This window comes from Anopheles arabiensis, chromosome 3, assembly GCF_016920715.1.
Source record: "Anopheles arabiensis isolate DONGOLA chromosome 3, AaraD3, whole genome shotgun sequence".
NCBI lineage: Eukaryota > Metazoa > Arthropoda > Insecta > Diptera > Culicidae > Anopheles > Anopheles arabiensis.
The window spans coordinates 89,581,972-89,609,478 of NC_053518.1; the positions used below are offsets into that span (position 1 = coordinate 89,581,972).

Sequence of the window (27,507 nt, forward strand, 5' to 3'; positions counted from 1 at the left end):
ACATTCTCGGCTTGATTCGGCTACTCAAATGCATTGGGAGGCTCACCATCGCAGTACTGACGTTCCAGAATACTATGAACTTCTAACGTTCTTGAAGAGTCATGCGTTAGTGTTGCAGGCAATGCTGTCTCCAGGCCAAAAGAAAGAACAATATACATCGTCGTGGAAGCAGCGATCGAAAAGTGAGGTGCACGTGGTAAATTCTTCTATGGAGATATGCTCGTTTTGTAAAAAAGGTTCACATTCGCCCTTTAAGTGTGACATGTTTAGTGGCTGGACAGTACAAGAGCGCTATGACAAGGTCAAAGAAAAGAAGCTTTGTATCAACTGTTTGTTGCCTGGGCATATTATGAAGAACTGTACATCTAGTGTATGCCGAGTTTGCAACAAAAAACATCACACTATGTTGCACAAACCAGTACAAACCAGTAATTCAGCTGAAGCATCTCCTAATGACCGGGAGATAGTGACGCAACCGGATCCACCTGCGGATCAGAACGTGGTCACATACTGTGGCAATGCTTTGCTGACAAATTCGATAGAAACACCATCTACTATCCTATTACCCACAGCTTTGGTGAAAATAGAGTTACCAGACGGATCGTTGCATTGGGCACGAGCTCTTTTAGATGGAGGATCGCAGATTAATCTTGTAACTGAGCGTTTGTGTCAGCGATTGCAGGTCATTAAAAAGAGAGAACCATCCAATTGGCGGAGTTGGACAAAGCAAGCATGTATCATCGCACTCGACACAGCTTACCATAAAATCTCATTGCACTAGCTTCAAGGCAAATTGGAAATTTCATGTAATGCGTTACATTACTTGGAATTTACCTGCAGAGAAAGTGAACAAAACACGTTACTGCATTCCCAACACTTGTACTCTAGCAGATCCCAAATTCTATGAACCATCATCCATCGATTTATTGATCGGCAGAGAGAGCTATGATGAGCTGATGCTAGAAGGTATTCTTAAACTGGTACCCGAGAAAGTAATGCTACAGAACACCGAGTTAGGCTGGATCGTTTCTGGCAGGGTTGAGCTCGAACGTCGTCCTACATCCTCTATAGTAAATCTGGTATGTACTAATCAAGACCTAGAAAATCAACTAACTAAATTTTGGGAAATCGAATCTTGTAATACAAATAGCACCATGTCTATTGAAGAAACATCATGTGAGAAGGTTTTCTCTGAAACAACCACGCGTGATGATCAAGGAAGGTTTATTGTAACGCTTCCTACGAAAAAGGATATCGTTCCACAACTCGGAAACTCGTTTGAAATCGCCAAACGTAGATTGAACTCGCTAAATCGTCGTCTTGCATCAAACAAAGACCTTAAGGCTGCTTATATAGCCTTTTTGGAGGAATATGTTCAATTGGGACATATGGAAGAAATCACGGAACAACATACGAACATTGACACACCCATTTATTACTTACCGCATCACTGTATTTTACGCCCTGACAGTTTAACTACAAAGCTTAGAGTCGTGTTCGATGCGTCTTGTGCTACCGACTCCGGCCTCTCGTTGAATGATGCGTTAATGGTGGGTCCAGTTGTTCAGGATGATTTGGTCGCAATTATGATTCGTTTTCGTCTGCCCAAATTTGCAATCGTAGCGGACATCGAAAAGATGTACCGACAAGTATGGATTAAAAAAGAGGATCGCTCGTTACAAAGAATCCTTTGGCAGAATTGTCCCGAAAATAAGCTTCGAATATATGAGCTAAAAACAATTACGTATGGCACTGCATCTGCTCCTTACTTAGCAACCAAATGTTTGCAAATGCTTTCCGTTCATGGAACTTCTACTCATCCGGAAGCCTCTAGAGTACTGGCAAATGAATTTTATATGGACGACTTGCTTACCGGAGTAGAAACTCAAACAGAAGGAGAAGAATTATGCCATCAACTAACTGACTTGTTGTCGAGTGCTGGTTTTACTTTGAGAAAATGGGCGTCTAACTCTTCCCAAATTCTGCAAAGTATTCCCGTAGACCAACGCGATACTTCTGGATTGTGCAGCCTTGACATAAATAGTTCCATTAAGACATTGGGTCTTAAATGGATCCCAGCGACCGATGAGTTGGGATTCTGCGTACCGATTTGGACAGAAGATGAACAAATAACAAAGCGGATAGCCTTATCAGATGCATCGCGTCTATACGATCCATTGGGACTCATAGGTCCAACAATAATGATAGCCAAATGCTTTATGCAAAATCTTTGGGCACTACAAAAGGCATGGGATGAGCCGCTAGAAAAAGAATTGCATAAACAATGGAATCAGTTTCGCCAACAGCTCTCAATTGTGAAAGACATGCGTATCCCACGTAGAGTGGTAGGAAGTACCCATCGCATCGAAATCCATGGGTTTAGTGATGCGTCTATGAAGGCTTATGGAGCCTGTTTATATATGAAATCGGTCTCTGAGGATGGAAAAGTTTCTGTTAACCTTTTGTGCTCTAAATCCAGAGTTGCTCCACTCGCAAATAGCAAACGACAGAAGAACGTCACTTTACCTCGGCTGGAATTATCTGCAGCTTTATTGTTATGCCATCTCTGGCAAAAGGTTAAAGATAGTCTTAAACACGAGTATTCGTGTTTCTACTGGGTGGATTCGACCATCGTGCTTCACTGGATAAACAGTAGCCCGTCACGCTGGAAGCCATTTGTTGCTAATCGGGTGTCTGAAATCCAGCATCTGACGGAACCTAGACATTGGAATCATGTTCCTGGGGATCAAAATCCAGCTGATATCATCTCTAGAGGAATGATGCCGAGTCAATTGCAAGAATCATGCCTATGGTGGCATGGACCAGAGTGGTTAAGCCAACCATCCAATACTTGGAAGCTACATCATCCAATACTCGATTGCCCACCCTCTGAGTTTGAAGAACGGAAGACTGTTCTGATCATTAACAAACAGTCTAATATTCATCATCCAATATTTAGCTTAAAATCGACATTCTCCGGACTCGTTAGACTGATGGCATATATGCAACGGTTTAGCTACAACTGTAAACCTGTTAATAGAAACAATCGTCGTCAAGGCTACCTTCAAACATCTGAACTACATGCAGCAAGAGAGAATTTGGTACGCATTGCACAGAACGAATCTTTTGCTGATGATATTCGGTCTCTCGAAACTGCTGGAGAAGTCAAAACATCGTCATCTTTAAGATCATTGACACCAATGCTTGTTAACGGTGTACTACGCATTGGGGGACGTCTTCGAAATGCTCCTGTTGCTTACGATCGGAAACACCCAATGATACTGCCCTACAAACATCCATTGACACGTCTTGTCATGGATTTCTATCATCTTAAAACCTTACATGCTGGACAACAACTGTTGATTGCTTCTGTTCGAGAGAAATACTGGCCTTTACGCGTTCGAAACCTTGCTCGGCAAGTAGTACACGAGTGTATCCAGTGCTTCCGTTGTAAACCATCGACAATGGAACAGATAATGGGAGATTTACCCGCAGAACGAGTTACTCCAACTTTTCCGTTCCTGAACACTGGTGTCGATTTCTGTGGACCGCTGTTTTATCGTTCGGCGTCCAGGAAATCTGCTCCGGTGAAGTGCTACGTTGCAGTATTTGTGTGCCTGGCCACGAAGGCTATCCATCTAGAATTGGTAGCTGATTTGTCGTCGGATGCGTTCATATCAACACTGAAACGATTTGTCGCTCGTCGGGGAAAACCATCTCTTCTTCAGTGTGATAACGCTAAAAATTTTCGTGGAGCGGAACGAAAATTGAAAGTGTTTCATCAACAACTGCAGCAACAACAATTTCAACAATCAATTTCGTCGTATTGCGGTCCAGAAGGTATAGAGTTTCGTTTTATCCCTCCTAGGTCTCCCCACTTTGGTGGAATCTGGGAGGCCGCCGTCAAGTCTTTTAAGCATCATTTTAGAGCTACTATTGGAACTTCGATCCTGCGTCGAGACGACTTAGAGACGATCATCGCCCAGGTGGAAAGCTGCTTGAATTCGCGTCCTTTGACCCCCATCAGCACTGAACCCGAGGATTTGGAGGTGCTTACTCCAGGACATTTCCTGATCCATCGTCCTCTGGTTGCTGTTCCTGAACCTTCATACGAGGAAGTGCCATCTAATCGCCTGGATAGATATCAACAGAATCAGGAATTCGTGAGACGCATTTGGAACCGATGGAGTACAGACTACCTGTCTGGCTTGCAGCCCCGCACGAAGTGGACGAAACAACGGGACAACATTCATATCGGAACTCTTGTGTTGATGAAGGAAGACAACTTGCCACCGTTGAAATGGAGTTATGGACGAGTAACTCAAATCTACCGAGGAGACGACGGCAACATCCGCGTGGTCACGGTGAAGACAAAGGACGGCGAATACAAACGAGCAATTACGAAGATCTGCGTTTTGCCCATCCATTCCAACACGGAATAAGTGGTGGAAATTTCAATTTCCACGGGGGCCGGCTATGTTAAGAATGCTTGGTATCATGGCCGCTGACAGCCACCGAGTGACGCAACCTGCGCTCTGACAGATTACCGCGTTTTTGAACTGTCAAACCACAAGCCGAAGAGTTGTGTGAGTGTGTGTTCGCTAGGAGATCGAGAACAGAGCACATGCAGAAAGTTGATCGCAAATAAAACATCGTAAAAAACCCACCGAACAGTGCCGCATTATAGTTTGAATCATTTCGCTTATTTCAATTAACAGACCCCATATATTAGTGACCGTTGGCTACATTTTATTTGTGGTTTTTCGTCGGCGTTCCTTTTAAATACAAAAAATGTGTGTCTTTTTCCTTCGTTGCCTGTGTTTCTTTCCCTTTTTTTACAAATAACTTTCTTTCACCCTTTCCCGTCTCAACTCCAAAATAGTCCACGCGAGTGGCAAAATCGTTTAATTTTAAAGTTCCCTCTCTCAAAATACTTTAATCACACTCTGTTTGGGGGATTGTTTAGGATCATATCTTTCCACACAAAATACCGCTCCAAAAATCTTACACGTTTGATTATGTTTTCTTTCCCCTTCCGTTTGTTTTGTTCCAAAATGTTTTGTGTATTTGCTTACTTGTATATTTCGGGAATGCTATCATTGTAGGCGTTTTTCTCTCTTTCTCTCTCTTTCTTCCTTCCTTCCTTCCCTATTCTTCGGTTCAAGAGTTCACACACTAAGCCAAAAAAAAATATTAGGGAGGAAGGGAAAAAAAAGTTTGGAATAATAATAATATATGTATTATAATATTGTCAGCAATATATAAATCAAATAATATCTGTCTTTTTTGTTGTTGTTGTTACTGTGCTAACGCAAAACAAAAGGAATACACACACACTATCATTGTTATCGCTTTTCGCCATTTATCTTACACCTGGGGCTCTTTGTTACACCAAGCATAGGCAAAACCGCATATGGAAATGTATTTCTGGCCCGTTACGACAACCACAACACCATCGAAAAGAAAATGTGTTCCGCCACAACACACACAAAAGCCTTTGATTAGTGTTTTTTGTTTGCTTATCATTGCTGCTTCTGCTGCCTTTTTCAGTTTCAATAGATCAATGAAAAGGGAAAATGCAAAATGGAATACTCTTATGGACACACGCGGCGCTCGTCGCTTGATCTTTTCAAAGTGGCGATATTTATCCCAAAATGAACAACAAAAACCACCCACAAAGAGTTCAAGAATTCAAGAAGAAATGCTGTGTCTGTGTTACCTAAAAAAAACTGTCCGGAATGTTTTAAAAAAAACCGTGTTCGTTTTGTTGTCTTTTCATGCTTATCACTAGAGCAAAAAACTGCTTTCGGCAAACAATTCGCTTTTGTGCTTGCTTCACTACTCCTTTCTCCTGTACATGTGTGTGTGTTTGTTCTGGGATTTTCATTTTAAACTAAATGCGAAACACGAAATGCGAGCCAGAGAGAGAAAAATAAGACACTGGTTGGAACAGTGTGACAGGGGACAAAACAGGTGTGCTGCGGCGGTCTCGCGGGCAAGTATATGTATATGTTACAAATTAACTTATCAAATTCTAGGGCGTACGTACAAAAAAGAAATTAAATGAAGAAAAAAAACTACTCATAATGCTGCTGCATACCTTACAAACTAAAAGCGCTTAGAGAAAATAGTACATTAACGCAAAACGGGGAGCTTGCTTGGTGGAGAGGCGAATCTGTTTGCCATTTGTGTTGTTGTTGTTGCTGCTGTGGGTAGAATAAGTTAAGAGAATCGTTCGAATAAAGTTGCAACACTATGGAGAGATTGATATTGGCGCTTGCATCATCGAAACGTGGAACCTTTCTTCCGCCCGACTGGGAACTAGTAGCTTTAATTTTGCTTCGTATGCCATTGTCCTTGTCGAAAGCGAGAGAGCGAGCGCGCGCTTTAGCTGCACGGTTTAGTGTTTAAGAAAACACCCCTCCATTGTAAACGCATTAAAAATACAGTCGCATTTAAAAATGGAAAGAGTGTAAGCGACGAACCCTTTCTCTCTCTCTGTTTTCTGCTTGTTTTAACTTTGCTTGATAATGACGATGATAATTCAAGATTCTCCACAAATCTGTGGGAGGTCCCTCTAGGTTCTCCTATCCTACCAGGCTAAGACCACTTTTAAGTAGGTGTAAGTGTAAAATATAGTCCCACACAAAAAGGTATAGGACTCTCTCTATCTCTATCTCTTACTTTCTCTTCTCAATTCTAATTGTTTTCCACTTTCACAGTTCCCTTGCAGTATAGTATTTCAATTAAATCGAATATACGAAGACCTCTCACAGTACCACCGTTTGGCACGCTACCTCTACTAATGCAGCGAAAATGCAGGCCACCATTTCTCTGTCTCTCTCTCTGTATGTATATAATATCTCTATCACACACATACACACGGTATGTATGCCATTATTGCTTATCATAAACTTTCCAGCCCCAAACAAGCTGGTTGGACCATGTACACACGATTATCCCGAATGTTCCTCGTCGCCTACTGTGAGTTGAGCGTTGAAAAAAAACAGCAACTGGAAGTACTGAACACTCCTCCCATCCTCCTCCTCCTACTAAAACCTTAAGCATCGCGCACACGTGGAGTTTATAAACACCTTGTTCTCTTCTCCTCCTCCTGCCTTACGCCTCCGTGGCAGCCGCTACTGCAACGCCACCACTCTTTCTGCTGCGCCGTTCCCGCTTCACCGTCACGCCCAAGCTGGTCAGCTCGGATGTGTCGGGTCGAAAATCGTCCCCACTGTCGTCGTCGTCATCATCCATCTCCTCCTCCTCGCCCTCATCGTCCTCCTCCTCGGTTGAGGAAGGCGTTCGCATACGTCGCCGCTTGTGCTTCTTCTTCGCCGCCTGCTTTGTGCGTGCACCGTTCATAGCTGCGCCTCCGTGCGACGTTTCCATCGCCACCACCGGCTGCTCGGACTCGTCGGCCGCCTTTTCCTGCTTCGGTTTAACCATCATCCCCCCACCACTAGCACCACCATCCTTGCTGTACCCGATCGCCACACCAACGCGGCGACTTTTCTTGCCTCCTCCCTCCTTGCTGGCTCCCTTTTTCGAAGCACCGTCCCGTTTTTCGCCCTTGTTGTTCGTCGCAGCACCGGCCATCTTCTGCTGACAGTGAAAGATGTGCTTCGAGATGGCGCTCTTGTTCTTGAACGGCCGGTTGCAGAAGTTGCACACCACCTCCACCCCGTCCATCTCGTGCAGCCGGGCGTGCTTGGAGTAGTTGCTCGGATCGGTAAACGATTTGCCACAGATCTCGCACTGGTACGGCCGATAGCCGATGTGCCGGTACGTGTGCGCCCGGAACTGGTCGCGCCGGGCAAACACCTTCCCGCACACCCCGCACGTAATGCCCTTGAAGTCGGGTTCGCTCTTCGCGTGCATCGTCTTGTGCCGCTTCAGATCGTACGAGCGCTCAAAGTCTTTGCCGCACTGGTCGCACACGTGCGGCTTCGGCATCGGCTGCTGGTTGTGGCGCCGCACGTGCTTGTGCAGATCGCCGGACGAGATGAAGGCGAAGCTGCACTCCACCACCGGACACTTGAACGGCCGCTGGCCCGTGTGGATGCGCACGTGGCGCGTCAGATCGCCCGTCTGCAGGAAGGTGCGGCCGCAGTACTCGCACGACCGGCGCTTGATGGCCGCGTGCACCGTGTCGAGATGCTCCTTGATCGTGGCCTTCCCCGTGAACTGGCCGCCACAGATCGTGCACGTGTAGTGCGTTTCGCCCGTCATCTCCGACTCGAGCACGGTCACCTTGGCGCTTTCGAACGGCGTCAGCTTGTCCGGATCGTCCGGGTCGGGCTTCTCCTGCTTCGTTGCTTCGGTGGCGATGGGCGTAATGCTCGATTTGCGCCGCTTCGCGAGCTGCTGCCCCGGGGCAAGCTCGGTCGGGGGAGATTCGGTCTCCTCGGTGGTCGCTTTTTGTGCCCGATGTTCCACTTTCACCTTGGCAGCCGGCGGTAGGACTACTAATTCCTTTACGGGCAGTGCGGGCTCACTGTTATTGCTGCCTGCCAACGCATCGGTTGAGGTTGGAACAGAAGGTTCCTCCTCTTCATGGTAGGGCGTTGATTTCCTTTTTCGTCCCGTCGACGGTGACGTTTGAGCAAGCTTGGAAGGAACTGCGGCCACTGGTGAAAGGTTCGTCGTTTGCGCCACTTCGTCGCTGTGCCCGTTTTGTAAGCTTTCGTCGGCAACGGCAGCAGCTGCTTCCACCGTTTCACCGACGGTCGACACTTGCTTCGTTGTCTCATCGCCACCGTTCGTAAGTATCGCTGGTTCTGGTGCTGCTGCTGCCACTTCTGGAACAGCAGGCGACGAACCTTTGCTCTCACTGCTACCCTCCGCCAACAACAATCGTGTTACCTCCTCCGGCTCCATGCCGTGAACGTTGATTAGATGCTTCCTGTACCACAGCTCAGTCTTGAAGCACAGCTCACACTTACTACACTTTGTTCCGGCCTCGCCACCTGCCGACGTTGCCACCGCAACCGCCACCGCCTCTGCAGCAGCCTGCTGTTCGACCTCCGCCGATTCGGCCGCTTCCTTCGCTTTGACGGACGGTTTGCGCGCGGTACGCACTGCCCGCTTCCCGGCGGTTCGAGCCGGCGTCGCTACCACCGCCGATTCCTCCTCTTCTGCACCGTCTTCCTTCTCGCTGGCGAGGCTAGCATTGTGGATGGATTTGCGTCGGGCAGGGCGTGGTTTCAGCTCTTTTTCCTCCTTAACCAGCGGCTGTTGCTGCTGCTGCTGCAGCTTTGCCTGATCCGGCTGCTGGGACGGTTTGTCTTCCTTGGCTGACGCACCCGCAAAGCTCACGGTGGACTTTGGGCGTCCCCGGGGCCTTTTCGGCACACTGCTGCTAGCTGCCGGCGTGCCAGATTCGTTCACCGATTCGATACCGCTGTCACTGGCAGGGGAAGATTCTTTCAGCGTGTCCACACCCACCGGCCCTGCGGTCGACTGTTTCGTCACCTCTATCGCTACGCCGACCGCTTCTTCTGTGGATGAGGACGAAGCGCAAGACTCCCCACTGTCGCCACTAGCAACGCTGCCCTCCCGGCCGCTCTCTTTCGGCACTTCCGCCGGAAGCACAACCGGCTGCACTTTGGTCGCTTCCGGTAAGTTGCTAAGCCCGTTCACTTCCATCATATCATCGTGTGCCGTATCGACCGCGGGTTGTGGTGATGATACGCTTTGCTCAGTCTTATTTTCAGCTACGTCCTCGGCAACGCTCGCACTCACTTCAGCTACATTCGTTGGTAGTTGTTGGTGTTGGTCGTTCGATGCAGATTCAGTCGTTTCACTCCCCACAACAGGTGCTGCTGCCGACTCATCATTGCTCTCCTCCACCGGGGGTTCCTGTTTTGGAGTCTGCTGTGGTGCCTGCTGCTCCTTGCGTGCAGTCTTTACGGGCGCGAAAAGGCTCGCCACTGATATGTATCCTTTCTTCTTTGAAGTCTTTTTCAGCTCGCCAGATTGCGCCACCGTGTCGGCAGGTTCGTCGCTACCATTCGTAGCATCGGGCTGGGAAGGTTTGTCGCTTACTGTCGGTTCCTTTTCACACATTGCAGCCACTGCAGCGGGCTCGGTCGAGATAGGTAGAGAGGGGGAGGAGGAGCTTACGAGTTCGGTTCTTGCGGATTCGCTTTCTTCAGTAGCCGCTGTTTGTGCTCGATGTTCTACTTTCACCTTTGCAGCCGGCGGTAGGACTACTAATTCCTTTACGCCTGGTGGCTCACTACTATTGCTGCTTGCCAACGCATTGGAAGCAGCAATCCCTTCATTGCTGTTGTTTGCAAGTGTAGTTTTTCCACTTTTCCGTCCCGTCGAAAGTGTCGTTTGAACATGTTTCGAAGGAGCTGCCGTTGGGGTCGAGGGAAGAGATTTCTGATATGATGATTTCGGAGGCCGTCCGCGGCCACGTTTCACAACAGGCGGTGCTTGCGCTAGCTGCAGTTGTTTTAGAGGTTTAGGGGCTAAAAAGAATAATAGTAAATATTAGTATTATATTTTTGAATTTCGAAGCGATGAAGCTTGCGCAGGGAAATGTGCTTTAGAATGTGTTAGCAAGTAACAAATTGTTTAATTGATTTTCTCCACCATCACAAAACAGTTGATGGAGCAGCATGGTGCTTCACTCGCATGAACTTCCCACCAAGAGGATCGATAAAGTTTTTCTCCCTACAATCGTTACCGACCGTTACACTTGGCCGTGCAATATTATCTATATAATATACACTGTATACGCTAATTTAAAAATAATCTAAACCAATAATTCACCCATGCTCACGAGACTAACTGCACCAACGGAACCAAACACCGGGCATATGGTGTAGTGAGCGGTCGTACGAGCCACCAGGCAGCTCCATTTTGTTTTTCACGCACACCTGATCGAAGCAAGTGCTGACGTCGACACATGCCAACTGGTTTGCCGCTGGAAGCGGTGGCGTGCAACGCAACGCAGCAGGATGGCGCGGCTATGACGCGCGGCAATACATACGCAACCAGGCAAACCAATGTGTCGTCGTCCATGTGGACCGCGCCTAACGAAACATAACCGGCCGCCGGGTAAATGTTGCGTGTATTGGTGCGGAAAGAAACAAGTATGCGGCGCGGCACACACACATACACATACAGGCATACTAGCGCGAAAGAGCTGCAGTTTCGCGCTAGCGATTAAAATTTTAAAAAAGATATTTTTTACGTTTTTAGGCAATTTAATCATTATTTTGCTAATGCTTTAGCTTTCTATATGGTGGGCCCTTTTCCATCCAATGGGATGCTTGTGAATGTAGTGTTAACCTTGGCAAAAGTTTTACTTTACAATATTTAATTTAGCTAATAAAAAAGCAATTAAAAATATTCAAAAAAAATCCGTTGGATTTAAATAATTTTCAGCAATTTTTAAACATTTTTTAAATTAACCGTTTACGTTCGACGTTCGATTATCAACCTGTTAAATGTTCGCTAACACATTTCACATTCCAAAAACGCGTAACAGCTACAAAAGCAAATGATGTGAAGCACACAGCCACATACACACACATGCGTGAGTGTGTGTGTGTGTGCGTGTGTTACCAATACGTACCGACAGTCGCAGCCACATGCACGGGCAATGCGGGTGAACATACCGCCTCCTTCCGCTGCTCCTCCGTCGTCTGTTCCTCCACGGTTGTCTGTTGCGTGCCAGCCTCAGCAGCAGCAGCAGCAGCAACATCAACAGCTCCACCATCATCGCCATTCGTCATGGCTTGCTGAATTTCATCATCCTTGCTTCGCTCCCGCTCACCAAGGGCAACGATAGCGGCGGCAGCAGCCGCCGCCGCTACGTCGACGCCATTTGCTGCAGCTTCAGCAGCTTCAACCGGTGAAACAGCAACTGCGTCATTCACCGCCGTCACACCCTCGTCCGTGGCGGTCGCTGTCATTGACGCAGCAGCGGCAACAGCAGACAGCACGCTTGTTTCCAGCGCAGCGATGGGAACTGCCGCCACCGCCGCCGGTGCTGTAGCAGGTTCAAACACGTTCACTTCGGGCATGATGATGATGGTTGGTTTGGTGTCGACGAGGGGAGGCGGCGATGTGGCTGGCGGTGTGGGTGTTGGTGGCCGCGGAGATGATGCTACCGGTGGCGCTACGAACGGTGTTGTCACGATCGGCTGTTCCGGCACCGGAATATTCTCCCCTTTCTCCGTCTCCTGCACCTGCTCGTCCACTTCCTCGGACAAAGGCTCTTGCTTGAGTCGTGTCAGCAGTAGCTCGGTCGGTTGTTGCTGTTCGATCGTTTCAACCGGCGGTCGTGGCGGTTGTGCCTTGGGAGCTTCGACTGCCGCCCGCACGGTGGCCGTTTGTACCGGTGTCGGTAGCGATTGCAGTACCGTGGCCGGCGCCACATCACCCAGCGGTCCCGTTTCGGTCATCTGGACAGGGCGCGGCGTCGGCACCGGGTGCGAAGCTGCCGCCTCCAGCTGCTTCTGCGGCGCTTTTCGCTCCATCGGCAACGGGGTTGCTGCCGGTGGTCGTTTCGTGCTTCCCACCACACCGGCATCCCTACTACTGGACGAGTAGCCACTGCTAGTACTGCTGCTGCTACTGCTGCTACCACCACTGGGCGAGCCGTTGTGTCGTACAAAGTTAAGCATCGGCGCCTGTTTTACGCACACCTTGGGCCATGGTAGCACCGGTTGCGCCGCCCCGGACGCTGGCAGCGGTGCGTGAGATTCCGGCAGCGTGGACGGGAACATACTGTTCTGAAGATGACGCAGCTGCTGGAATTGCAGTGCCAGCTGCTGCTGCTGATGCAACTCCTGGATGAGCTGCTGATTGTTCACGTACGCGGGTGGTTGATGTGTTGATGGTGGTGGTGGTGGTGGTGGTGGCGGCAGTGGTTTCGACTGTGGCTGGGACTGCTTTTGCTGCTGCTGCTGCTGTTGCTGTTGAAGACGCTGCGCGTTCAACTGAAGCTGTATATCGTGAAACGCCTTCAAGCCGTTCGGTAGCAGGTTCTGGTCGCTCAGGAGATTGATCTGCTGCTGCAGCGCCTGCTTCTTCAGCATCATCTGCTGATTGTACCGCTGCTGCCGCAGCTCGTCCTGCTGTTGCTGCTGCTGCTGCTGTCGTTTCAATTCCTGCTTCTGTTGCTGCCGTTGCAGTTCCTGCTGTTTCTGGCGCTGCTGCTGCTGCTCGTGCTGTTTCTGCTGGCGCTGTAGCTCCTGCTGGCGCTGCAGCTCCTGCTGGCGCTGCAGCTCCTGCTGCTTCTGTTGCTGTTGGCGCTGCAGCTCCTGCTGCTTCTGCTGCTGCAGCTGTAGCTCTTTCTGTTTCTGCTGCTGCAACTGGAGCTCCTGTTGGCGCAGCTGCTGCTTCTGCTGCTTTAGCTTGTTCTGCTTCAGCTTCTGCTTCTGCAACAGTTGATTCTGCTTGTGTTGTTGTTGTTGCTGCTGCTGTTGCTGCTGCTGCTGCTGCTGCAATTGATGCTGCAGCTGTTGTTGCAGCTGATGCTGCTGTTGTTGCTGCTGCAGGTACATCGGTAATGGTTGGCTTTTCGTTCTGCCGCCAACGGGTTCGAGTGTGACGATCGCTCGCTCCTCCTGCAAGCGTTCCCGCGAACGGCCACTCGCCGGTGTTGCTGCGGGCGGCTGTGGTGGCGGTGGCGATGCTTTCTTCGTCGGTTCAGTCGCTCCGCCGCCGCCGCCGCCACCTTTACCGTCAATAATTTCCACCGGACCTACGTACAGTGTTTGCACCTCATCATCAAACTGGATCGTAATTTCGCTCAAAAAATCATCCTCCTCCTCCTCAACCATTGCTGGCGCTGGCGGGACGACCGTCGGTTGTTGCCCCATTGTTGTTGTTGTTGTTGTTGTTGGGGCAGATGGAGGCGCATACGACGGTGGCTGCGGTTGATGATGATGCTGCTGCTGCTGTTGGTGCAGATAACCACCTGCCGCCGCCCCGGCACCGGTGGGAGGAATGTTCATGGTCAGTCCGCTGTACATCGACAGCATGCTGCTTTTCGGCACACCGGACGCAGCAGGATGATGATGAAGATGCTGCTGCGGCCGGTGAAGGTGGTGGTAGTGGTTGCTGCTGCTGCTGCTGCTGTGATGGTTATGATGCTGCTGGTGGTGTTGGTGCTGCTGGTGGATCGACCCAACACCGTTCGCGGGTGCTGGCGCCGCCGAGGGCGTTCTGTAGTTTAAGGTCGCCATACCGTGGTGGCCGGCGTAAGAGTGCGTTGGCATCGGAGATGCTGCTGTCTGTGTGTGTGCGCGCGTGTGGTAAATACTAATACCACTCAATGCTACCCCGCTGGACGGAATGGACGGTTGCGCGATGACGCTAACGCTGTCGTCTGTCGGTTGCTTCCTCCTCTACAAAAAAAAAGAAAACAAAAATACAAAACAAAATGGAAATATTAACCCGTCAATATGTTAATGGGGGGCCGCCCAAGGTATCCGCCAGAACCGGTCCACAGGGTTGTTTTGTTTCCCAAATATATATTACAATACTATACTGCCTCGCCGCGCGCGTGTGCCTATGTCAACGTGTAGCCGCCATTAAAACCGTTCCACAGCCTGCCCCCCTCACTGCTCTCTGCCTGTCAGAGTTTCGCGGCGAAACGGACCAAAACCAGACAGGGAGAAAGACCTACGCAGCGGCGGCGGCGGCTGCGGCGGCAGGCAGTGTGGCTTGCGTATGGTCATGTACACACACACACATGCACTCTCTCACTCGCACGCGCACACACGCACACACAGGAAAGGGAATCCGTTTGATGGGTTTTGTTTATCTCCTCGCCTTCCCTCTGCGTTTCGTTGTTGCTTCAATGCAGATGGCGGAAGGGATGTTGTGTTTGGATGGGAAATGTATGATGGCGAACAACGCAACACACACACACACACACACACACACACACACACACACACACACACACACACACACACACACACACACACACACACACACACACACACACACACACACACACACACACACACACACACACACATCACACAACCATACGGGAGAGGAAAAGAGAGAGCGAGAAAGAGCGAAAAAGACAGGGCGCGCTTCTCTACGTTTTCGGAAAACAGCTTTCTGCACTACACAAACGGGTTGACTTTTGCCTCTTTCTTTTGCTTCTGCTTCTTCTTTATGATGCTCTTCTCCCCCGTTTCATGGACCACGGAGTCACACACACACGAAAAAGGGCATTTGTTTCTCCTGTTGTTTATTGGTGCGGGGGTAGTGGCAGGGTAGGAGCCGGCGACGGTGGCCGTCTCCTGTACACTCCGCACACTGTTGCTTTGATCCGGGAACGGCTATTAAACGGCTGTGTTTGTGTGTGTGTTTATGTTCCCGTTTTGTGTTTTTGCACACTTCTTCAGCTCTTCTTCCGCGAAGCACAACCCGCAACCACTACCCCTGTGTTCACACAACGCACAGCGAAGCAGCAGTCGTGCTGGATGAGTGCGCCGTCTCGCTCTAACACAAACGCACACTGGGCTTTCTTTCGCTTCTTTCTTTCCCTTTCACGCTGTTTTGCCTTCACTTCTTCGGGCCGTTCTTTTGCTTTCTTCCTTCTTCGGTGTCTTTCGTTTAGTAAAACTTCGCGTCGCACAATGCACCATACCGCTCCCCCTTCTTCTCTTCACCCTCACTCACACACACACATACATATATGCACACACGTTACCGATGGCTTTTACGGTGTGGTTGGCCTTGTTAGATTTTTCCTGGTGCACAACGCCATCTCACCCCACACCGCACAGATGGGCGCATCCTCCTGACCCCCCCCCCCTCGCCCCTTTACCGTTCGTTCATTCGTTCGCGTGGAAGTTGCTTCATCCGCCGCTTTTCACTTCTTTCTTCACTTGCGGAGCCTGCTGCTGCTGCTGCTGATCGTAAAAAAAACGCAGGCCCCTGTGTCTTGCTTTGGGGCGGTTGTTTCTTCTTCTTCTTCTTCTCCATGCCAGCCTACTACTACAATTATGTGCCTTTCTCTTCGAGCGGAGAGCACAGTAACCCTACAGAAGCAAGTCCCGCAGAAGGGGGCGGCTAACGGCCCAGCAAGAGACTATCGCACACACACATACACATACACGCACGCACACACGGCACACACTGCGGGACAGGGAGTAGAGTAGATGCCACACAATGCAAATGGGGAAACAAATATGTCGGAAATATATATATGAATACACGTAGTCACACACAAGGCGTTGGATATTATTTTTTGCTTTCGGTTACCTTTCAAAGAAAACACACTGCTGCTTCTGGCACGATGCGTCACATTGGCTGTACTTTTCCATTATTTCATCACAAAGCGCCGCACCACGCCATCATCATCGTCGTTCGCCCAGCACACACCACACCAAGCGTGACAGAGCCTGCCCGCTGCGGGGAGGGCCAGCAAAAAATATTCCAAAAAAAAAACCCACAATACACACACACACACAAAAACAGGTCGGAATGTTGGAGTGGAACACCCCTGGCGCGTTGTCACACAAGCAGTCGATGGTGGTTTTCTTTTTTCGCTGAGCAAATCACAATTCTGCGTACGGCGAGTAAGCGTACATTTCGTGCGTGCACTGTAAAACTCATAAAACCCGTGCGTGGCCGTGCTCGTTGAACGAAACGAAGGATTGCAAAAATCAAGGCGAAATGAAAAGAAAAAACAAAGGAAAAATGGGAATAAAAACGCGTTCACGCGAAATGAGGCACACGACGACGCACTACTACCCCGAAAGCGCGGCGTCAGACTATTCGCCTGCTGCTGCTGCTGTTGGGTTGGTTCCCTCTCGCCAGAAACTGCTGTGTGTGTGAGAGAGAGAGAGAGATGGCACCATGAAAGCGCCGCTGCTGTTTTGGCGAGCGGAAGAAAGCAACAGGTTGCTAGTGTGCGTGGCTGCGTGAATGAAAGAGCGATAGGGAGAGCCAGCACAATTGTGGGGGCTGGCTGGCACGCACACCACCGCACAAAATGGCGTGGTTGGGTAAATAGATGCGCGTGTACGCGTGCGGTGGTTGAGGGTGTACTTTCGAGCAGTGTGCTACCCGAGCTCGAATGACGGGTACGGGGAAGCCTCGCACTATGCAGCTTTGGTGTGGTGTGAGCAGGAAAGAGCTTGTTATTTAAATTTTATTCTCGTGTTGTTTTGATTGTTATCGTAAATAAACAATTAAAGTTTTTTTTACATAAGAAATCGTTCCTTGACCGCATAAAACACGAATACAATTCATACATTGGACGAAAATTAGGCAGAAATGTCTGTAGGGCTTACCCATTAGAAGTGGGAGCTCGGAATCGGACCTTCTCAATTTCGATTCCGTGTTCGGAATCGATTTCGGAGCTGATTTTGATGCTGAGATCGAATCTGATTCCGGAATAGACTCCGGAGATGATTCCGGATCCAATTCTGGATACGATTCCGGATCCAATTCTGGATACGATTCCGGAGTTAGCTCTGGAAAAAATTTTTTTTATTAAATAACAAAATTATAGCTAAAGACAAAAACTGAATGGCAAATTTTCTCAATATTTTATCCAGATAATTTCAAACAATTTCAACGCGAAAATGATAAAGAAAATAAGTAAAATTGATATGTTTTCCAGTTCTCATTTTTAAACGAGCGCAACTGCCCGTTTCCCCGAGCGCATCTGTCACGTTGTCGATTTTTTGCTCTTTGGGAACCAATCTCTCTATACACCTTGGCTGTCAAACAAAGCACCTCTATACACCTCACAGCTGATAAAGAAAGAACGCAGAGTTGATGAAAAAACAGCCAAACACACATACACGAATCTGCTGGCTACGCTGCGTACAGTGAATCATAAATAAACAATCAACTGCTTTAATCTCTTGTCTCGGGCCGAATTAGTGCCCAGCAAAAAACGAACGATCATTTGGAAGAAGCTCGCGCGTGTGTGTCTGCGAGATAGACGGAAAGACCGATTGTGCAATGTGGCTCCGTAGCCGGACGTGGTGAATTGCGTTTTCCCATCTGCCCCAGTGAAAAGCCCCCTGAGCAGCCGAAGAAAACTATCTCACCAACCGCCACCCACCCACCTACCCAACGAGCAGCGATGAAATTTCACTTCCTATCGGCGGCGCACCTGCTGCTCGTGTACCTACTCCCGCTATCGATCGACCAGCGGCACAGTGCGGTCCGGGCGGGTGACATCATCGACATCACCAGCACCGTGTTCGACAAGCTGACCGATGCGATTCCGGCCGCGTACGGCGACTTCAACTCGGACGAGCTGACGGACGTGTTCGTGCTGCGGGACAACTTCCACACGCTGCAGATACTGCTCGGCAGCGACGACAAGCCGCTGCTCCGGGAGGGTCCGAAGTGTGAGTTCCGGCGGCACAAGATCACCAGCGTCGTGCCGGGCGACTTTGATGGGGACGCGTACATGGACGTGATGTTTACGGTGCAGCCGGACGGGGGCGACGATGCCCGGACGTACGTGTACATCAACTGGGGCGCGGCGGAAGTGATGAACTGTACGGCGGAGGACGCGAAGCCGCTGATCGAAATGGTCGGCCAGCCGCTGGCACTCGACTACGATAACGACTTTATCATCGATCTGTTCGGCATGGATACGGAGCGGAAGCGAACGTTTTGGATCTTCAAAAAGCCGGACGACCATGGCCAGCGGGGACAATTTACGGTGCCGATGGATGGTACGCACGGGGCGGAACTGTCCGTCCCGCATTCGCACGCGGTGCTCGACCTGAACAAAGACTTTACCGCGGACCTGTTTCTAACGACGACGGCCGGGTTCGAGGTGTGGCTGGGCGTGAACAGCCACGAAAAGTTCCGCTTCAGCCACAAGATCAACTTCCCCGAGGGCAACTACAACAAGCACGTGGGGCGGGCCATCTTCCTGGACGTGGAGCTGGACGGCAGCCTGCTGCCCGTGTTTCCGATGTGCTTCGACGCAAAGTGCGTCAACTCGAGCATCTTCGTGCACCACGGCAACCATCTGCACGATCTGCAGATCGACTTCAAGGACGACCACAACGACGCGTGGCACTTTGTCGTGCCGGACCGGTCGAGCTGGGCGACGCAGAGCATAACGCTGCGCGGCGGCGACTTCAACCTGGACGGCTATCCGGACCTGCTCGCCACGCTGACGAAATCGGGCGACCAGATGCAAACCTTCCTGCTGGAGAACGTGCCGTGCGAGAAGAGCGCCTGCAACCACATGACGCGCACGTTCGTGGTGCGCTGGAAGGCGCTGGCCCCGTTCTCGAACGGTACGATGATGGGTTCGTTTTTCGACTTCTACAACGACGGCATACTGGACGCGATCTTTGTCGAGCGGCACGGCAACGGGACGCGGCCGGTCGCGTTCCGCAACTCGCTCGACTACGATGCCAACTTCGTGAAGGTGATCGTGCTGACCGGGCTGAGCAATAGCAGTGGACCGAAGATTTTAACGCCACTCGGGCGCAAGAAGCGCACGTTCGGGACGAACCTGCCCGGGCCACGGATTGAGTACAACACGACGACGCAGGACGGGGAACCGCAGCACGGTGCGTCGGCCCAGCTGCCCCAGTCCGCCTACCTGTCGCTGCATCTGCCGTTCACGACGTTCGGGCTGGGCCGGACGCCCAACTTTGTCGACTCGCTGACGGTGGGGCTGTGGAACCATTCGCGCACCTGGACGCAGCTCATACCGAACTCGCAGATGATCGTGGTGCCGAACCCGATCGACGAGCCGGAGCGCTGGAAGGCGCAGCTGTTCGTGACGCCGAGCAAGCTGATCGTGATGAGCGTGATCGCGCTCGGCGTGATCTGTCTCGTGATACTGCTGCTGATACTCATCCTGTACGCGAAGGAAAAGCGCGAAGATCGGATACAGCGCTCGCTCGAGGCGCACCGGTTCCATTTCGATGCGATGTAGAGGAGAGCGGAAGGCAAGGGGTTTGGGTTTGGGAGGCCAGTGGGTCAGTTTGCGAGCTGAAACGAGGCGGGACACATGGCAGACCATTTGTTTTAATGCTGCGATACATACATACATAACGTAGACTGTAATCTAATTGATAAATAACTTACTTACTGTTTTGTTTCTCTTTATCTTTTTTTGTTACTCGGGGTTTGCCTGCTTTCTTTTCCATTTTCTTTTCCTTTCGTGTTTCTCAAATCTGATACGATTCCAATGATTTTGATTATATATATTTTCCTGTCGTGCAAAGTCGCGGGATTTGACAAAACGGAACGGAGTGTGTGCTTTTCCTTTTCGAACGTGCGCCTTTATGTTAACTATTTATTACTATAACGCTAAACGAGAATAAAGTAAATCAAATAAATATAGCTAACTAAAAATCACAAAGAGTAGCTTCGTTTTCGGAACCAGTGAAAAGCGATTTAAATAAGGCGAAAGTGAGTCATTTCTAAAGAGAAATGGCGTGAGACTTGCCCGCGATGAAATCTACCGTTTTTGTTATGAAGCTGCCTTTTACATTGAACTCTAGCTTTGAATGTAATGAGATGACGATTAATTAGCCACCAAATGGATCAACAAAGCCGTCAGTACGCAAGCATCGGCCTCCTTGGTGGTCCAGGAGCGGAATGTGAAATCTGTGCCGGAAGCGACCCCCCCGGCAGTCGGTACCGTCGATACGCCGCTCGTACAGCCACCGGTCCCGGTAACTCCCGCACCACCGGTGGATGCATTCAATCCCTCCCCAGCGCCGGAATGATCGACGGCGGAAAGCGATTGCGCACGAACGCGCACCTCGAAGGCGGTTTTAATGTGGAAAAACTGTCCATTCACCATGTAGCGCAGGGGGAAGGTGCGTCCACGGATGGAGCCGGCGACGTGCGAGGATGTGCTCGTCGCATTGGACGCTGGTTCGGCCGCATCCGGTACGGAGCGCAGCAGGATGTGCGTACCGGGGATGAAGTTATCGTTCAGCGTGGATGATTCCGGCAGGAGTTGACCGGTTTCTAAGGGAAACAAAGAAAAGGGAAACAGTTATATACCTCCTTCTTTTTGTTTTCTTTAAAGGATGCGCTTACCAATCGGCAACGGTTGACCGTGATCCAGCACGGACCGTATCTTGTCCACGCGCGTGTTGTAGTACGCCGTCGTCCAGACGAACTCGTCCGCCGTGTTAACACCACCGCCGCCGAGCACTGTCTGCTGGTTCAGCCGGAAGCGTACCCAGTTCCTCAGTGTCCCACCGGCATTACCACCCACCGGTAGCTGGCAACACCCGGCACAGTAGCAGGCGCACGGTTCATCGACAAAGAACGCATCGGGAAGCATTAGCGTGCGCTTGAAGCTCATCACCAGCTTCAGATAGTCGCAGTCACGGTTCTCCACCACCGGATGGACCGGCACTGGTGGTGCCGCCGGTGCAGTAGCTGACCTATACCGCTGCTGTCCATCATTATCTTCCTCATTTTCCGCTCCCTCCGGAGCTAATCGTTGCTGCATTCCCACAAAGGACGAGGACGAAACGGACCCACTGGATGAGCCGTTATTCGCCGGTCCAGTGCTCCCACCAGCCGATTGCAACTGCAGGCCAAGCTTCGCCCGTCGGCTACTGTTCGCTGCGAGCGTGTTACGATCACGATCCTCGTCCTCATCCTCGTCCTCCTCATCGTCCAGCGATTCGTCCGCCGTTAGGTTTTGATTAACGTCCGTCAAGTTCGTATCACACTCCGCGTCGCCCCCCGCGGACGTTGGTGCTGCCGTACTGCCGAGCTGATTGTTAAACTCTGCGCCCGATTCGACCACATCGTCCAGATAGTTTGTGTCGGTGTTTTCCGCCCGATCGACCGTGCTCGGTTCCGGGCCAGCAGCCGTACTGCACACGCCACCATTGGACGTGCTGCCCGAGGGAGCTGAGACAGCACCGGGCCGATGCTGATAGTCCTCAAATCCTTCGTCGTAGTTGCCCGAGCTCATGGATTGATCGCCACCGGCTCCACCACCACCACCACCACCTCGGTTGCTGTCGTAGCTGCCCTGCATGGCGTTCGCGTTGAACCGGTGCGTGCTCTGGCTGCGCTGGATGTTCAGATTGGTCGAGTGCTGCAGCTGCAGCGAGTCCCGTAAGCAACTGTGGGATGCAATTAAATTATTTATTTTTCTTCTAAACAATCTCTGAAGTAGTGGTGGGAAAAATTGAAGTTTTTCCCGGAATCGATTCCGGATAGCTTTGGAGTTGTTTGGAATCGATTCCAGATAGTAGGTCCGGAATCAATTTCTGGAATCAAACCCGGAATCAGCTCCGGAATCGCAAACAGGAATTGGCTCCGAAATTAGAATAAGTTCCGGAATCGGAATAGGTTCAGGATTTGACTCCAAAAGGGACTAGAATCTCCGGAGTTGTCTGGAATCGATAACGGGTAGTAGGTCCGGAATCGACTCTGGAATCGGCTCCAGAATCGGAATCGACTCCAGAATTCACACTGGCTCTTGAATTAGAATAAGTTCCAGAATTGGAATAGGTTCCGGAATTGGCACTGTAATCGGAATGGGCTTTGAAATCAGAGTGGGCTCGGTTTCAACATCTCCTTGAGAATAGGCGTTCGGGCCCTAAGAAGCTTCTGATTTCAATTCCACAGCTGATTCTGATTCCAGAGCCAATTCCAATACCAGAGTCAATTCTGATTCCGATTCCGGGGCAAATCGGAGTCGTCTCGGGAAACCGGAATTCCCAGCATTGATTCCGAACACGGCAATCGGAATCGGATAGGAATTCCGATTCCGAGCTCCCACCACTAGCGATACTGCCTCCACTCACCAAGAATTGGACAGCTCCTGGTTGCGCGCCTCGTTGGCGGTGCGGATTTTAATCGAAATATTCATCAGCAAATTCTCCGACACGCAGTCCATCACGGAGCGGCTCCTAAAAAGAAAAAGAAATTGTAACTCCTGTGTGTGTTCCTTGATAATGGCCAAACACTTACATTGCGTTTGAAGAGCTTGAACCTGCCGCTACCTGCTGCTGGGAGGCGGCAGCCGTCTGATCCGTTTCCTTCTCGTGCACCTCCAGATCGGCCTTCTCGCACTGAGGGACGTTCTCACCGTTTTCTAACCCTCCCGGGGGAACAAGAGCACCCGGTCCAGCTCCAACAGCATCACACGGGCCAGCTGCCATCGCTACCGGTCCACCCGATCGTTGCGGTTCGTTCGGCAGCATCGCCAACTCCTCCGCGATCGGGCTACCATTCTTCGGATCCCCGCTGTAGATCGTAACCCGCTCGCACTTGCCGTAAAGATCGAACACGGGATACACGTGATGGGGCAGCCCGGTCGCCAGCTCCTCCAGCTGTGTCTGCCCGCAGGTAATGACCAAACTGCCCGCATGCGTCAGCGTAAGCGTAATGATCGTGCCGGGCTGTATCGCATCGAGCAGCTCACCGTACCGGGACTGTGTCTTGGTGCCGTTGATGTTCACATAATCGTGCGTAACGATCCAGCACGGCCGGCGGAACAGGATGGCCGATGTGGGGAACGGGAACTGGGACGGTGAAGCGCCCGGGGCCGCACCGAGCGCACCGACCGCGATCGTACCCTTCCACTGTGGGTTGATGGCGTTCACGCGCACACTGACGCTGTGTCCTTTGCAGAGCGGGCGGGACAGGCACACCACAGCCTGGTTGTAGGATTGATGCCGGGCGGCCGATTTGCGATCCTCGAGCAGGGTTACGTTCTTGCCGAGATACAGCTCGGAAAACTCCATCGCGAGACTATCGGAATCGATCGATTCCAGCATGGAGTCCTGCTTGTTGAGCGGATCCAGTCCCAGTTCGAGCGAGTCCTGCAGGCGCAGGCTGCACGGGCGCAGCGGAGATGACGGCCCCTGCGAGGAGATGACCTGCACCGCCATCGTGCTCCCGATCAGCTCCACCACCGCAAACACATCGACCGAGTCGGGCAGACTGGTGAAGGTTATGTTCATGTCCTCCGAGTTGAGCAGAATGCGCAGCGTGCGGGCCGCGGTCAGCTCGATGCCGATGCGATCGCCCACCCGCAACCACTCGAGCGACGCGAGCGCCCGCTGCAGCAGGGTAGAGTTGTGCCGCACCTCGTTCCCGCTCGCGTACCACACGTTCGCCGGGATGCGCCGCATGCTGATGGGAATGTTTTTGCGCACGTGCTCGTCGCACAGGTTCAGGTCGGTCGCGCCGACCCGCAGGCAGCCCGCGTACAGTGGATTCACGTCGACGATTTTGATCTCGAACGTTTCGCCCGGCACGAGCGGCCGGTCGGAGAAGACGAGACAGTGCGACAGGGCCGCATTGGTGCCGCGCGTCGCCAGCGTCCAGTTGTGCCCGAGCGTGACCGTGTTGCTGGCGGAAATGCACGACCACCGGTGCTTCGACTCGACCAGTGCCATCGGCTGTATGACGGACGTCGCCTGCAGGCTCTGGGAGTTTTCGCTGATCGCGTACGGTGCCCGCAGATCGCCACCGTTCGGGCCGACGACACTGCCGGCCACGCCCACGCAAGCGCCCGCTCCCGGTGCGTGCGTTGGCGCCGTTATGCTTACCTGCGCGCACTGCCCGTACAGATCGACCACCGCGTACAGGTTCGGTGCTTTCGAGTCGTAAAACGCCCCCAGATCGATGCCGTTCACGAGGAAGTGGATTGCGTCCCCGTTGCGCATGACGCCGACGCGCGAGCCCTGGCCGAGGGCGTCGAGATCGAACGGCAGGTCGCTCCGGACGGTGCACCCGTTCAGCAGGAGCGTCGTGCCGGAAACCATGATCGTGTCGTGCTCGAGATCGGTCGCCGTGCTCGGCAGGGACAGCTCGTCGGGGCGCATGGCCGTGACGCCGATCTCGATGCTGCCGTTCCACCGGTCGACCACCGTGTCGAGCGCGATCTCGAACAGTTCCCGCTGGCGGAGCGGCCGGCTGCTGAACACGATCGCGTCGTTAAACTCGGCCAGCGCTTTCGGCCGGCACGCGGTCAGCCCCCCGTTGATGATGTGCGCGTTGCGGCCGTGCACGCACGTGTTGAAGCGCATGCGCGGTTCGGCCGACGGGAAGAGCGTCGTGTTGGAGATGGTCGAGTTGCCCGTGTCGGGCGTACCGCACTCGGACGTGTCGACGATGCTGGCCTGGGCCGCCTGCCCGTACAGATCGATCACACCGTACACCTTCTCGGGGACGCCCGTCGCGGCCGGCCCCTGGTCGATCCCGTTCACCCAGAAGTGCAGCGTCCCGTCGTCCTTGCGCACCACGCCGACCCGATCGCCCACCTGCAACCGGTCCAGGTTCTGCCCGTACTGCTCGATCACGGTCATGCCGTTGTGCATCACCCCATTGCCGGTCATCATCCACGTGCCGGTCCGAACGTTCGTCATCGTGAAGGGAAAGTCCAGCTCGGTCGGGCTGTGCGTCGTCACGCCCATCTCGATCGAGCCGGCCCACTTCGTAACGACGCGCTCGAGCCGCACCTGGAACAGCTCGTTGGGGCGCAGCGGGCGGCGCGTCAGCACCACACCGTTGTTGAAATCGTCCGACGCGTTTGGGCGCAGGGCGGTGCGGCCACTGTGCGTTACGCTTGCGTGCGACCCACACGTCGGATGGAACGTGAGCCGATCGAGCAGTAGGGCGGTCGAACCGGCACCGACGTACTCCGCCTCGGACGGTGTGCCTGCTACCGTGGCGATCCCTCCATGTGTCGCCATACCGGCCACACCGAGCGGCAGCTCCTGTACTGTGGCCGGCATGCTGAGCAGGTGGTTGCGGCGCGTCACCAAATTGCGCTGCTCGCGCTCGTCCCGATCCACGATCGTCACCTTGATCGTCATGCCGTACAGGTCGATCACGCCCCAGAGCGTTTGGGCGACGCGCGTCGCCGCCACGCCCTGGTCGCGCCCGTTGATGTAGTAGTGCAGGTTGCCGTTCGCTTTGCGCATCATGCCCACGCGGTCGCCTTCGCGCAGCTCGTCCAGATTGAACTCGCCGTACTCGCGGCGCGTGCCCTTGCCGTTGGTGAGTATGCCGCAGCCCGACATCATGATCGTGCCGCTGCGCAGATTAGTCATCGTGGCGGGAAACTGCAGCGCCGAGGGGCAGTGGGTCGTCACGCCCACCTCGATCGAGCCGGACCACTTGTCCACCAGCCGGTCGATGCGTATCTCGAACAGCTCGTTGTCCCACAGCGGCCGGTGCGTCATCACGACGCCATTGTTGAACTCGTCCAGCGGGCGACGCCGCTCCGCCGTCCGGCAGTTGGCACTCAGCTTCACCAGCGAGCCGCAGCGCGTGTGGAACCGCAGCTTATCGCTCGGATCGGACACGGATGAGCCAACGCCGCTAGTACCACCCTCCGTGATTGCGGAGCTGGAAGAAGCTGCTGCGACGACGGCGCAGGTGGCCGTGGATGTTGTTGCCGTCGTTGCTCCCGTGACGGACATCTCCACCGACATCGGCAGGTCGATGTTTTGCGAGATTTGAGGTGACGCGCTGATGTCTTCCGACGAGGTGCAGGGACCGTACTCGCCGGGCAGATCGGCCGGCTGGCCGGATGTGATCGTAACCTGCACACACTTACCGTACAAGTTCACCAGCGCGTACACCTGGCGCGGAATGTCCCGGGCGGCCACACCCTGCGGATCGCCGTTCACGTAAAACACGAGCTCACCGCGTGCCGTCCGCTGCACGCCGACCCGATCGCCCTCGCCCAGCTTCTCCAGATCGAGCCCGTACGATTCCATCAGCAGCAGCCCGTCCTTCAGCACGGATATGCCCGACATTACCCAAGTGGTGTTGCGCAGCTTCATCGCACACGGCGGCAGCTCCGTAGACTCCGGGTTGACCGTGGTGATGCCAATCTCAATGCTGCCGCTCCACGCTTGGATCTGCCGAGGAGGGGGAGTGTTTGTTTTGATTAGAATTGGCCTCACAATTGGAGTTACCCAATTGACTCCCAGGCTTACCTTTTCGTCGATCCGAACCTCGAACAGCACATCGTCCTGCAGGGGTTCGCCACTCAGCACCAGCCCGTGGTTAAACTCGCTCACATTTCGCATTGCCGTGCGGTTCCCGTTCGTCAGTGTGATCCGCTTGCCACACCGGCGATGAAACACGTTGGAGGACATTTTCAACCACCTGGTTGCGGGACGGAACCCGGTGGTTGCTTTCTAACTCGCGATTGAAAACACTTGGAACCAAACCAATCGTCCACCAGCAAACACACTTCTGGGTGGAAAATTTGACGATGGAAAACTTTTGACAGCTACGCACTGTGTCGCTGCGCCTTCTTTGTGTGCGTTGGAAAAATCGATAGTTGCGCGATGACGTCACGGCGCGCACCGGACGCCACAGTTTGACGTTCGGTCCGGGGGACATCAACAGCAAACAGCTGACTATTGTTTACAAACAAATGGTAGTAGAAGGGGTGAAAGAGGGAGAAGAAAAGGAAAAAGGAAAGAAGAACCAAGCACAATTGTTCTATGCAATATCGTTGAGTTCGTGATTGAAAGGGTGACTTACATTTTCAAGAATTTTATGTGAAAA

The 27,507-nt window shown here is 52.4% G+C and overlaps 3 protein-coding genes across 3 annotated transcripts; 1 reads left to right on the forward strand and 2 right to left on the reverse strand.

Moving 5' to 3' along the window:
* Positions 1 to 4,728: 4,728 nt before the first annotated feature.
* Positions 4,729 to 16,776, reverse strand: LOC120901231 (protein split ends-like). The gene is made up of 4 exons (XM_040308934.1): positions 16,255 to 16,776; positions 13,339 to 14,375; positions 11,594 to 13,260; positions 4,729 to 10,481 (listed from the first exon to the last, which is right to left on the reverse strand). The coding sequence occupies exons 2-4, from the start codon at positions 14,244 to 14,246 to the stop codon at positions 7,120 to 7,122; spliced, it is 5,937 nt and encodes a 1,978-aa protein (XP_040164868.1). The 5' UTR covers positions 14,247 to 14,375; positions 16,255 to 16,776; the 3' UTR covers positions 4,729 to 7,119.
* Positions 16,777 to 17,747: 971 nt separating this feature from the next.
* Positions 17,748 to 20,094, forward strand: LOC120900621 (T-cell immunomodulatory protein). Its single transcript, XM_040307882.1, has one exon. It carries the CDS (start codon positions 18,092 to 18,094, stop codon positions 19,919 to 19,921), a length of 1,830 nt encoding a protein of 609 aa, XP_040163816.1. The 5' UTR covers positions 17,748 to 18,091; the 3' UTR covers positions 19,922 to 20,094.
* A 151-nt stretch (positions 20,095 to 20,245) lies between these two features.
* LOC120900620 (neuralized-like protein 4) lies at positions 20,246 to 27,304 on the reverse strand. Its single transcript, XM_040307881.1, has 5 exons — positions 26,928 to 27,304; positions 22,942 to 26,849; positions 22,776 to 22,880; positions 21,040 to 22,088; positions 20,246 to 20,967 (listed from the first exon to the last, which is right to left on the reverse strand). The coding sequence occupies exons 1-5, from the start codon at positions 27,087 to 27,089 to the stop codon at positions 20,516 to 20,518; spliced, it is 5,676 nt and encodes a 1,891-aa protein (XP_040163815.1). The 5' UTR covers positions 27,090 to 27,304; the 3' UTR covers positions 20,246 to 20,515.
* Between the last annotated feature and the right edge of the window lie 203 nt (positions 27,305 to 27,507).